General features: G+C 39.0%; 2 protein-coding genes across 3 annotated transcripts in view; one reads left to right on the forward strand and one right to left on the reverse strand.

Moving 5' to 3' along the window:
• LOC127443464 (uncharacterized) overlaps positions 1–13,870 on the reverse strand; it is a 231,435-nt gene that overhangs the window by 186,427 nt on the left and 31,138 nt on the right. The gene's annotated exons all lie outside the window — the stretch shown is intronic.
• Positions 104–13,685, forward strand: tmem39a (transmembrane protein 39A). 2 transcript variants are annotated; one of them, XM_051702073.1, is made up of 9 exons: positions 104–446; positions 1,248–1,440; positions 3,520–3,742; positions 7,613–7,696; positions 8,316–8,470; positions 8,821–9,148; positions 10,671–10,858; positions 11,079–11,199; positions 12,992–13,685. In XM_051702073.1, the coding sequence occupies exons 2-9, from the start codon at positions 1,328–1,330 to the stop codon at positions 13,232–13,234; spliced, it is 1,455 nt and encodes a 484-aa protein (XP_051558033.1). In that variant the 5' UTR covers positions 104–446; positions 1,248–1,327; the 3' UTR covers positions 13,235–13,685. The 2 variants fall into 2 exon arrangements, with proteins under 2 accessions (XP_051558033.1, XP_051558035.1); XM_051702075.1 differs by having other exon boundaries at positions 1,248–1,434.

Below are 13,870 nucleotides of genomic sequence, written 5' to 3' on the forward strand. Positions count from 1 at the left end.
ATTTTTCACATTTGAATATAGCTAGTTTGACAGTTGTCAGTTCTTCCTTTAACATTACAAATAAGTAATGACTGTTGTATGACACAACATAACACGTTTTTGATTTAGACTAGACTATGGATATTACCCGTAATGAGAACATAATCATAATGCGGTTAGAAATATTAGTAGTAGATGACAATAATACGCAACAGATGGACACGTGCTCTGTGTGTGTGTACTGCGCATGCCCGGCAGACTCATGGCGTCTCAGCGCTGATGACGCAGTGTGACGCAGCCGCTGGTTTGCCACGTCGCTCTGTCGTTGTAACGGCCGCGCGAGGAACTTCTGCTACTTTAAACCGTTAATAACGGAACAAAAACAAACTCCACCGTGTCTCATCATTAGAGAGAAGAGAAACAAATGAGTTTGAGTGACTGATGTCTGCGCTCATGATTGATGTGCGGTGAGTGATGTTTAATTATTAATAATGATTCACTAATGGACAGCAGCTCATGAATATTCATATTCAACACATTAAACTCTGTTCAGTTTCCTAACTAAACCAGTTAAGTGTGTTTATTTCCTGTTTGTGTTTACAGTAATTTAACTGATAAAGTGTTAGACGTGAGAGACAGTAATCTGTAATTAATGAAGTATGACATCATCACTGTCATCAAAGTCAATTAAACTGATATCAAACTGATTTTCAATTACACACACACACACACACACACACAGCTGTAGTAGTTTAGATCTTCGGCTGTAGTGAGCTGCCTGCATAGACAACACTCTGGGTATCATAGTTTAGAATCACTAATAATTTGTATGTGTCAGAAACATTCACTGCTCTCTAGATAAGCTTAGAGACAGTATTTGTGTTCCTCTGAAGAAACTGTAAGTTCCTCTTTTGATGAAACAGTTGTGATAAAAGTGATAAACTGCTGGATCACAATGACCTCTGACCTCTCCTTCATGGGTTTTCTTGATCCAAATGTTTGTTGTATTTTCAGCATGTCACACTGTGTACACTGAATCAATAATTGAGAGAAATTGACATGACCTGCAGTGTGACGTCATGAACTCACTATAAAAGTTTTTTAAACAGAATTTCGCTCATTGTTTTATAATTATTGTACATGCTGCTTTTATGAGCTCATATACAAATAGGATACATGTTATATTTGTCACCACAGGGCCAATGGTGACCAGTTCCAAATAATATAATCTTAATGTTGACAGATTGTCTGGTGTTTTTCTCGTACAGTGTGCGGGCTGCATCGTGCCGAGTCGTGAGGACGTGGTCACTGGGAGCCGCTGGTGTGGTGGTTGCCGTGGGAACCGGTCATGCCCGGGGGCCGCAGGGGTCCGAGTAGACAGCAGCTGAGCCGTTCGGCACTACCGTCGCTGCAGACGCTGGTGGGCGGAGGCCTCAGTAACGGGACGGGCCTCAGGTGCAGGTGACACACTGTCAATATTAACACAAACACACAACTGAACAATTAGTGCATTTACATCTACAATCGATTATGGTTAATAAAACAACGTGTGTGATCATGGGGTAGGGTCATAAACAGTTTAAGGATAAACTGATCAACACGTGCCCATTACTGTGATTTCGAGTTGCATGTAAATGGTAAACACCTTTACCAGTGTAAACAGCAGAGAATAATCTGATGTCTCATGTAAACATGTTTTGTGTGTGTGTCGGTTGTTTTTATGCATTTATTTCTAGTAGTTTTAAGTGTATAGAGCTGTTCAGCCGTGACGTCAATTTGTAGGCAAACCTACCCAGAAGTCTAATTCGCCATGGGTTCCCTCGGGATTTTTATAATGGGGGTTTTGAACATATGAGTAAAATAAGGTCTGTGGTAAACAATATTTGATGATAAATGACACATTTTCATACCTCAAACGTGAATTTTGAAGCTGCCTTGTGTTTTAAAAAAACAATTATTCAACTCAATTCAGCTTCAAAATTCACATTTGATTTATGAAAGTGTGTCATTTATGTTGTAGAACAAAATGTAATGTTTACCACAAACAATATTTTTTGAGGTTGACTGATAACTAAGGTGGTGGGAAAGGCTGATAACTGATTAATCGGCCGATAGTTTTTAAAATTGATTTATAGAATGTAAAAAAACATTCTTATTCTTTATTATGGCGGGCATAGATGAACAGTCCCAAATGAATAAAATCCCAGATGCAGTTTTTTGTTCAACCAAAATGAATATTTGGTGATAGCGCAGGACTTTTAAGTATAAACAAGCCTGAAACATACTGGGGACTCTTATTTTGAAATGACTAAATTATGAACTATTAACAGATTTTTGCCAATAACCGATAGTTCCATAAAGCAACTATCGGCACCGATTAATCAGTAAAACTGATGTATTGTCTACCTCTACTTATTTTACTCATAAGTTCAAAAACCCCATAATAAAAACCACACAGGAAAATCCCAAGGATACCCATGACGAATTCTCTTCGGGGTTTTTACAGATGCACGCTGCTGTCAGTCTAGACAACAGAAAATAAGACTGTGAGGTATAGATGTACAGTCTGTTCAGTATGTTATACTGTTGTGTATCTTGATCGTTTTAGCCAACAAAACATTAAAAATACATCTTAATAAAAACTTGCCAGAGGACAAAAACCTGTTTTTTGAGAAAATGAGACCTTCAGACTGTACGGTCAAACTGTACCTCACAGCCATGTTTTCAGTTCATGAACTTTTCATATTTACATGTTGTTGTTTTTTTTATTCACCTATTTTACAGTCCTAATATTGTTGTAACATGACCATTGTTTTCATAATGTATACAGCCACAGATATTTGGAATGATGTGAATATAAAGTGAATCTGGATTGCTTGTAAATGAACCACAGTGTAAAATAAACTCAGAGCCGAACTAATTCACATATAAGACAAAATTCATGTAAACTGCTTTGAGAACCACAGAAATAAAGACTGTATGAAACACATGAAGATAAGTATGGTTCATGTTTCTAAGCAACGTTTCTTGTCAAATGTCATTCAGATCGGCTGCCACAGTGACTGACAGATCAGCTGAATTACACACAGCTGCACAGAAAGAGCCGCCTGTGGCTGCTGTTCATTCACACACTAACTAGAGATCTGATCAAGCAATTTCACTAACAGTTTATAGAACCATTGTGCAGATCAGTTTCATTTAAATGAGTAAAAACATTGACGTGTATTCAGCTTCATTACATCACAGTGTCATGATCAGTGTGTGAAGTTGAACACACTCTTATACACACACATCAGAATATTGATTCAGTTTGAATGTGTTTCTTTAGTGAAATTAGTCTTCATTATCTCTGGTTGGTTAAGTGTGTTTACCTGATAGTGCTGCACTAGTTAACTGTTCAGTGAGTGTGTTTGGTCAATTAATTACACTCACTTTTTTAAAACGCAGTTAGTTTCAAAGTTTAGCCCAAATTTGAGTTGTGCAGATGAGCGCTACACACTGTGTTTGTGAGTAACAGTGTGTTTGTGTGTGTTGTTACAGGACCAGTAGTTCAGTGGGTGTGTCAGCTCCACCCCTCACAGCACTCATCACTCCAGAACCCGTCCGTCACTGTCGAATCCCGGATCTTCCTCTGGACAGTAAACTGCTGTTTGAATCTCTGCTCTTCCTCTACCTGCTGGTGGCACTCTTCGTACAATACATCAACATCTACAGGACATTGTGGTGGAGCTCATACAACCAGCCCACAGCCTCCACATCACTGGTACACTGGTACACACACACACACACACACACATCACTGGTACACACACACACACACACACACACACACATCACTGGTACACACACATCACTGGTACACACACACACACACACACACACACACACATCACTGGTACACACACACACATCACTGGTACACACACACACACACACACACACACACATCACTGGTACACACACACACATCACTGGTACACACATCACTGGTACACACACACACACATCACTGGTACACACATCACTGGTACACACACACACACATCACTGGTACACACACACACACACACACATCACTGGTACACACATCACTGGTACACACACACACACACATCACTGGTACACACACACACACACACACACACACATCACTGGTACACACATCACTGGTACACACACACACACATCACTGGTACACACATCACTGGTGTCAATAAATTGTTCTGTCCCTTCATATGGAAATTGTTGTTACAGCATCTAATAAAAAACACTTATTCACCAACACAAACATACATGCATTATATTGAATAAACCATTTGAAAAAAATAAAATTATATAATTCACATAATACCAACGAAGCTTTAAAAAACAAACATACTATGTTACAGTGTTTATAAACTACTCATATACTCATCATCTCATGCCTCATGTATACACTGACACTGCCTTTGATAAAACACAATCTGGAAACACAAAGCTTCTTCAAAACCCACAAATGTGACTTTACTGCACCTGTAATGTTTCACCCCAAATTCACAGTTCTCTGCAACTGTGATCTACTTTTAACATTCATTCCATTAAACCAACAAATCATGGCAAATGTGTAGACTGATTCAATAAAAGATTTATAAAATAATGTAAGTACAGTTTTGTCAAAAGTCTTCCTGATTAGATAGAAGTGCTTCTGTGCCTTTAAAACAGTCACATTTGTGTTTTTCACACTGTTCCAACATATTTATAAGAGATGACCATTTAACCTCTTTACCACCAATAGTTTTGCTACAGGCACACTTTCACATCTTTAATTTTACCCACATTTATTTATAAAAAGGTTGTCTCACATAGTCTAAAAGTACTTCAGAAGTCTGTCGGTATAGAGGAGGAACAAAAGCTGCTGGAAATATTCTGCATTTACTCACACCTTTTGAGATCTTTTTGTTAAAACGTGTCAAATCCAACTCACAAGCCTCTCAGAAATGTGGAAATCAGTCAACATTCTTCAGCTGAGGAAAAGTGGACAAATAATGGGGGGAACCATCCACATGTTTATATACATCAGATTTAGGAGAGTAAGAGTGGCATCCTGTACATGATCTGTAACATGTCCTGTGTGATTCATAAGATCTTTCATTATTCTTTCAAACAGGTCTAAAGTCGTTCATTTGTCTGCACTGAACTATTTTTGGTATAGAAACACATGTGGCTTTTTCCACACGGCAGGAACCTTCTGGAGATACAAAGAGATTAGAGAAATGACATGACAGATATCACACAGCTGACTAGAACATGTTTGTAAAACTTTATTAATACTAACATGATCTAGGGAACACTTTTCATAAAAATCTAATTGATCAAATCTCAAATAAAGATCATTTAACCCATCTATACAGATGCATCTCAAATTAGAATGTCGTGGAAAAGTTCATTTATTTCAGTAATTCAACTCAAATTGTGAAACTCGTGTATTAAATAAATTCAGTGCACACAGACTGAAGTAGTTTAAGTCTTTGGTTCTTTTAATTGTGATGATTTTGGCTCACATTTAACAAAAACCCACCAATTCACTATCTCAACAAATTAGAATACATCATAAGACCAATAAAAAAAACATTTTTAGTGAATTGTTGGCCTTCTGGAAAGTATGTTCATTTACTGTATATGTACTCAATACTTGGTAGGGGCTCCTTTTGCTTTAATTACTGCCTCAATTCGGCGTGGCATGGAGGTGATCAGTTTGTGGCACTGCTGAGGTGGTATGGAAGCCCAGGTTTCTTTGACAGTGGCCTTCAGCTCATCTGCATTTTTTGGTCTCTTGTTTCTCATTTTCCTCTTGACAATACCCCATAGATTCTCTGTGGGGTTCAGGTCTGGTGAGTTTGCTGGCCAGTCAAGCACACCAACACCATGGTCATTTAACCAACTTTTGGTGCTTTTGGCAGTGTGGGCAGGTGCCAAATCCTGCTGGAAAATGAAATCAGCATCTTTAAAAAGCTGGTCAGCAGAAGGAAGCATGAAGTGCTCTAACATTTCTTGGTAAACGGGTGCAGTGACTTTGGTTTTCAAAAACACAATGGACCAACACCAGCAGATGACATTGCACCCCAAATCATCACAGACTGTGGAAACTTAACACTGGACTTCAAGCAACTTGGGCTATGAGCTTCTCCACCCTTCCTCCAGACTCTAGGACCTTGGTTTCCAAATGAAATACAAAACTTGCTCTCATCTGAAAAGAGGACTTTGGACCACTGGGCAACAGTCCAGTTCTTCTTCTCCTTAGCCCAGGTAAGATGCCTCTGACGTTGTCTGTGGTTCAGGAGTGGCTTAACAAGAGGAATACGACAGCTGTAGCCAAATTCCTTGACATGTCTGTGTGTGGTGGCTCTTGATGCCTTGACCCCAGCCTCAGTCCATTCCTTGTGAAGTTCACCCAAATTCTTGAATCGATTTTGCTTGACAATCCTCATAAGGCTGCGGTTCTCTCGGTTGGTTGTGCATCTTTTTCTTCCACACTTTTTCCTTCCACTCAACTTTCTGTTAACATGCTTGGATACAGCACTCTGTGAACAGCCAGCTTCTTTGGCAATGAATGTTTGTGGCTTACCCTCCTTGTGAAGGGTGTCAATGATTGTCTTCTGGACAACTGTCAGATCAGCAGTCTTCCCCATGATTGTGTAGCCTAGTGAACCAAACTGAGAGACCATTTTGAAGGCTCAGGAAACCTTTGCAGGTGTTTTGAGTTGATTAGCTGATTGGCATGTCACCATATTCTAATTTTTTGAGATAGTGAATTGGTGGGTTTTTGTTAAATGTGAGCCAAAATCATCACAATTAAAAGAACCAAAGACTTAAACTACTTCAGTCTGTGTGCATTGAATTTATTTAATACATGAGTTTCACAATTTGAGTTGAATTACTGAAATAAATGAACTTTTCCACGACATTCTAATTTATTGGGATGCATCTATATTTTCAGTCATAGAATTTCAGCAGATTCTTTTATTTTCATCCCTTTCGTTCCTTTATGGAGTCAGCTGTGACCTTCCTAATTTCCTGCTTCACTTCCCTATTTGCTTGTTTCTTATCTAGGATTGTACCTTGATAAAACACTAGCTTCTTTAAGACATATGTTATTTCTAGGAATTACTAGTTCTTCACAAAAGTAAATATAAGAACTGACTACATCAGCCGGCTCATTTATTATCAGTACAGCAATCTCGATACAATCGAAACATCCTCGGATCAGGTGACTCTCTGTAGCAGATAAATCAGATAAATCCAGTATTTAATGACGAAGGTCTACATTTTGTTTAAAGATGAAAGATGCATCCAGTGAACACGATTGACCGATGACCTCCATTGTTTTGAGGAAAGTCTCGTGGCAGGTACAGTGACCAGAGGCTGTCAGGCCAATAATGGCATATGATTAGTCCATACATTTGATCGCCCCTGGTCACTGTATGTAAAAGAGCAGCGTGCACATTCTGCTAAACATCTCCTTTTGTGTTCCACTGAAGAAAGACATTCTGCACACAAACATCATGAGTTCTTCTCACTGTGGCTCTCTTCATTTCTTTCTCAATGTCTTAATAACAATAATAATAATAATAATCATGTGATCTTCTGTGTGTAGAATTTTCATTTGATGGATGTCCATCTGGTGATCTTCATCACAGTAATGTTGGCCAGAAGACTCGTGTGGACCATCATCTCAGAGGTGCTCGATACATGAACATACATGTCTGTCATGATCAATGATCCTTGTCATGTTTGTTGATGTTCAGCAGAATCTCGTTCCATTGGTCAGAACAGCTGTTCTCACTGGAACATTCTTCTCTTTATTAGACTTTGCCAGGATAATAGATATTTAAATAAATAAATAATAGTCTTGTTTCTTTGAAGTAACTTGAGATTTACGTTTCTTAACTGGAGATTAAACACAAGTGATGATCTTGAAGGAACAAGACAGGAAAATGTTTGAAATTCTGTTATGAACGTGAAATCTCTGGTTTGTGCTTTCATACTGAACATTTAGTAAACGTGTTTTAGGTCCAGTTGTTACAATGATCGTTCATTGGAGATCTCTACAAACATCTCCACTCATGTTTCAGTCCATCTGCATGAGCAGCATCAGAAGTGTGTACTTTACAGGGAACATTGGTCATGATGTATTTGCATGTGGCTTTTGAATAGTGTGTGTGTGTGTTTGTCTGTCTGTCTGTTTGTGTGTGCAGGAGGAAGTTTCTGTGAGGGGTTTTTGTGGTCTGTTTGTCACATACTATTATCAGTGCATCTTACACAAACACAATGCTGACATTCGTGTGTGTGTGTTGCAGGCGTCTCAGTCGAGTCCCGTCTCTCTCGTGCAGTATGTTCTTCTGATCGTGGCTCGGTTGAGTCTGTTGACTCTGTGCGGTTGGATTCTCTGCTGGACTCTATTGAATCTCTTCAAGAAACACTCTGTTCTGAATCTGCTCTTCCTGGGATACCCGTGAGTCTCAATAACATCATCGGATTCAGATAATAAAATGTCACATGACAGCAGCAGCAGGAAATGGTGATGTCACTGTTTGTTTGGAGTTTCCTGTCCGTATTCATGGAATATTCTGCTTCCAGTTCAGTTCTTTTAGTACTTTTGCTAATTGGTCGTCCTATATACAAACGTAAACAATACTGTTAATAGAGAAACATTGTCTTTGCATAATTTCAGTCTTTTTCATCATTTAATTCGGACTGTAAACTCTCATCTCAGATAAAAACATTTCCAGTGTGGATCATGACAGCATCACGCGTCTCGTCATTGTTGTTTTGTTGTTCATTATATTCTGTCCGTCCTCTCAGGTTTGGTGTGTATGTTCCTCTGTGCTGTTTCCATCATGAGGGTCGAGTGCCGCCCCCTCCGAGCGACTGCGGTTTCTCCGAGCAGGACACGTCTGACGGTGCTCTGATCCGCCCTAAAGACTTCCTCACGCTCCTGCGAGAAAACCTGCGCGAGCAGTTCACGAGTCCCGCCCACGTCCCCACCCACAGCTGCCCGCCGTCACCTGAGCTCATCCGCAGCGAGATCGAGGAGCTGAAGAGCGACTTTAACCGCCGCATTAAAGAAGTGCTCTTCAATTCGCTCTTCAGTGCGTACTATGTGGCCTTCCTGCCGCTCTGCTTCGTCAAGGTGAGAAAACGGTTGTTGTTTCACAGCAAGTCATTTATCAGGCCTGTTTCACACATAATGCGTCAGTTCTACACAGTAAAGAAAGTGATTTCTGGGTTATTAGCACTAGTAATTATGCTAATTTGGTGTGATTAATTATGGGAAAAAATAACACGTTAAAATATCAACACAATTAATCACACCACAGTTACAAGGAATTTTCCTGTCAATGGAGCAGAATAGGGTTCAAACAAATAATCAATAACATTGATAATTATCCACAATGAAAATCACCAACAACTAATTTCATTATCGATTAGTTGGATATTTGTGATTTCAGTGTAATCAGTCGTTCAGCTCATGGATGTCACACTGATTTCTCAGAGGTCAAAGTGTGTGGATCGTGTAGATTGTTTCTCATCATGTGAGCACGAATCTGCGCTGTGTTTACAGATGATATTAAACTGTGTGTAATGCTGAATATAATGTATAATAATTATAAGGGTCCTGATAATGGAAATTAATATCTGATTTCACCAGTAAATGTCAAATATTATTTTACCTGATAAGCAGACATTACCATTAAAAGTGATATTTTTAAAAAGAATACTTTGGAAAAATGTAATCAGTGACAATACTATTTTAAAACTTCCAATATTAATTTAAAATACTTCAATGATCAATGACAGTGTTCAAGCATATGTATATAAAATAATATTCTGGTGTCACTGATATTTTGTCCCGCTCCATCCCTGATGAATCATTTTACTCTTTAATGAAAAGTACTGTAGGAATTATTTTACATATGTCCTGAAAGTAATAATAATAATTACACATTCAAACTGAACTTTTCATGATTCAGACTTTAAAGTTTGGAGAGAGTGTAGAATCATGAATTCAGTACTGTAAATCAAACCAGATCCTTACGCCCTTTATCATTGCAGTTAAAAAAATAATCACATTATAAAGTACAGGAAATAAATGTAGTTATTTATCTGATTAATCGAAGATAAATCGATTATCAAAATAATGGTTAGTTGCAGCCCTAGAGCAGAACCAGCTTGAGTGTCAGTCATCGGGGGACAGGAAGTGCGAATGCAGCTGTACAGGAAACAGTCCTGATGGACGGAACACACGGGTCACAAGAAAGGATTTTTAAAATCTCAAACTACATTTAACTTGACACAGCGTTGTGAAAACACGGCTTTTACAGTGACTTTTTGTATTTCTTATTTGTTACCTGTTCTCCGTACACGCAGGATGTGTGAAAAAAGCCTCACGGGTTCATTGTGTCACTGATGGTTCAAGGATCAGATGTTCAGATGTTAAACTACACACCTCACCTAGAGTCACACGAATGACTATCAATATTTAACAGATTATTCTGACTGACATGTACAACAACCAATCACAGTTCACTGTCTTTATACATCTGTTGTATCTGAAACCACAATAATAGACCAGTGTAAATATAACAGATATAACACCGAAAACAACCCCCTCACTGTGCATATATGAATATATTAATGTTGTGTTCACTCAGAGCACACAGTACTACGACATGCGCTGGTCATGTGAGCACCTGATCATGGTGTGGATCAACGCGTTTGTCATGTTGATGAGTCAGCTGCTGCCGCCCAGTTACTGCGATCTGCTGCACCGCTCGGCTGCACATCTGGGCCGCTGGCAGAGACTGGAACACGGTTCCTATAGCAACGCCCTGCAGCACATGTGAGTGTGCCCCCCTGTGATGTGTCCATATCTACACCCATAATCACTTCATTCATAAAGGGTTCATTAGATTCATTCACTGGACGTTAAATAAACTGATATGTGTAAACCTTTCTATACATCTGCACAACCTATATGTCTGGAATATTAGCACAGTTTATGATCCCTCTATAAAATATGTTGTGTATAATGTGAAAGAAGTTGTTTTGTGTGTGTGCAGTTGGTCAGACAGCACTATCTGGCCGCAGGGAGTTCTGGTTCGTCACAGTCGCTGTCTGTATAAAGCCGTTGGGCCGTATAACGTCGCTCTGCCTTCTGATGTCTCTCATGCCAGATTTTATGTGAGTATTCTTCACTATCACTCTATTTAAAGGGTAAACATATCTAGGATTTGTCAAATCGTTATTTCTTCTGTGGAACACAAAAGGAGATGTTTATCAGAATGTTCATGCTGTTCTTTTACAAACAATGAAAGCAGATGGTGACCAGTGGCTGACAAGATCCAAAAATGACAAAAAGTATCATAAAAGTAATCCTTTAATTTGGGTCTGTTCCTGATACAAAACTATCATATGACTTCAGAAGACTTGGAATGTAAAAGTGTCTTAAATCACGTCCTGTCACTGTATTTGTATTTGATGAAGGATACGTTAGTATGAACTAGGGCTGGGCGATATGACGATATATATCGAGGTGATGAAATCAAGTATCAATCGATAGAAATTTCTCTATATCGTGTTTTATCGTAATCTGTCGGGCTTCTCTATCAGTGGGCAGGACTTCACATGACACTGAGATCATTGAAGAAACATGGACAGGGCTTTAATGGCTTTTACATTTGTTCTGTGATCACCCAATTCAATGAATTCATCTCTCGTTTGGCGCTTCAAAAGTGCTAACCCTTCTTGTCATCTGACGTCACGTGACTAGCGTGTGCTGTCTCTGGAGTTCAGAGCGGGATCCCTCGCACTACTCAATCATTTGTGACCCAGAAAATCCCCAGTGATGAAAGACATCTCCACAGAACGAGACGACCCTCAAACAGGTCAAGAAAATGAAGAGGAGCTCGTTATTAAAACGGGTTCAATAATCACTCGTAATACAAGCAGTCTGTTTTATCAGCTCAACATGAAGCACACAAAAGAATATTATGAAATCCTACAGATGAACTCCGCATTCATTCTGTCTTTTGTGTGATATTTATTTGATGATTATTTTCTTCAAGAAGTGTTTATTTTTGTTGGATATTTTGTACTTTTTTTTTTATTTTCTCATTGCTTTGAGAAGACCTTGTGTATAATACTAATAATATTGGTCAACAAATGTATCATTTTAGTAAGGTTGATTGTACTTTGACATTGTTTGTCCAGTTCCAAATAGAGATAAAATAATATAAGAGGAAGTAGTTTTCAATTGTAAAGTAATTAATTCACTGACTGGAGTTCAATATGGTTATTTATTATACAAACCAATTTTTGTTAATTTTCAAAAAAACTTTTACTACATCGTGATATATGTTGTTATCATGATATAAAATGAGCTCATCCAGGGACGTGAGTATTGACCCATGACATGAATATATGACGAAAGAACAACGACCGCATACATAATCTACTCTGATTTAGTCAAACAAGCCCTATCTTGATATTTACATCACTCACCGTTGAGAAGAGTCGTCCGACTCACGGTTTACTGCCGTTAATCGAGCCTTTACAACATGCTCTTCTTTTACTTTATGGTAAAGTGTCCAGTCGATCAGCACTTCAGAATCTCGCCGGAAATAGTAGGTCATCCGGGTTATTTCTCACTGTTTTATGGATACTGAGGATTCTAATATAATACTCTACAGTAGGGAAGTATGGATATTCAGACACTTTCATAGTGTACGAGTCATATGGATACTTTTATGATAGTTTTATTGTTGTTTGTTTTTTGTCATTTTTGAGCTTTACAGATCCAATCCACATTCTGACAAAGAGATTGAGCTGAACATCTGCTGTTGTGTTTCATACGTGTTTATTGAAAAGATGTTTTGAGTTGTTCGTGTCAGTGTGATGCTGTTGTTTAATGTGTCAGATAAACCATGTGTACGCCTCATGCACAGCTGCTTCTCATCAGTTTGTCTGTGTGTAGTTTTTGTTTCATAAGCCGCTGCGGATGCTCAATCTGTTGATCGGGATCGAGTCTAGCGTGGTGGTGTATCAGCTGTACTCGCTACTGCGCTCTGAACGCTGGAATCACACGCTGTCGCTCGGACTCATTCTCTTCTGCAACTATTATGTGCTCTTCAAGCTGCTGCGGGATCGGATCGTGTTGGGTAAAGCGTACTCATACCCCCTCAGCGGTGCCGCCGGTCTTGGACTAAAGTCACAGTGAAATGGATCCTGCACCTTTAAGAACTCACGGCCGATTGTTTGGGTGCTAAAGGACTGGGAATTTCTATTGCTTTTGATACGGTTCTATTTTCATGCGTTTGTATCTATTTAATAAAATATTTTATACTGCAAGAACACGGGAGCATTACGCTTATCGTATCCGCTGCCCGCGAGTTATGATGCCTTGAAGCCCGTGTGTCACTCCACGTCCAAATTCAGCCAAAGATGAGTAAAAACAGAATGAGCCAATCACACGAGCCTCTTGCTCTGTGGACCAATCACGATGCAGGACTGAACAGGAGGCAGTCCAGCTCATCATTTCCATATTTTGATAAGTATTATCAGTTCATCATATCTGTCTATTGTGTTTCAATCTAAAGTTCATCAGATCAGACAGAGTCTGTTTGAAACACTTTTGTAACCAATGTCTTCACTTCCTGTTGACTTTAACTCTGTGCCAAATCCCAGTGGGCCCTTCTGAGTGGGTGTGGCTACATGGGCTGTGGGCGGGGCCTGTGGACTGTCATGCTTACAGTATTTTACACACACAGCACTGTTTAAAATACAGATGACTTTAAGAATAAATGATAAAAACAGCTGAACTGTCTGTGCTGATGCTCATTCTGTTTAAATAATA

This window comes from Myxocyprinus asiaticus, chromosome 7 (assembly GCF_019703515.2).
Source record: "Myxocyprinus asiaticus isolate MX2 ecotype Aquarium Trade chromosome 7, UBuf_Myxa_2, whole genome shotgun sequence".
Lineage (NCBI taxonomy): Eukaryota > Metazoa > Chordata > Actinopteri > Cypriniformes > Catostomidae > Myxocyprinus > Myxocyprinus asiaticus.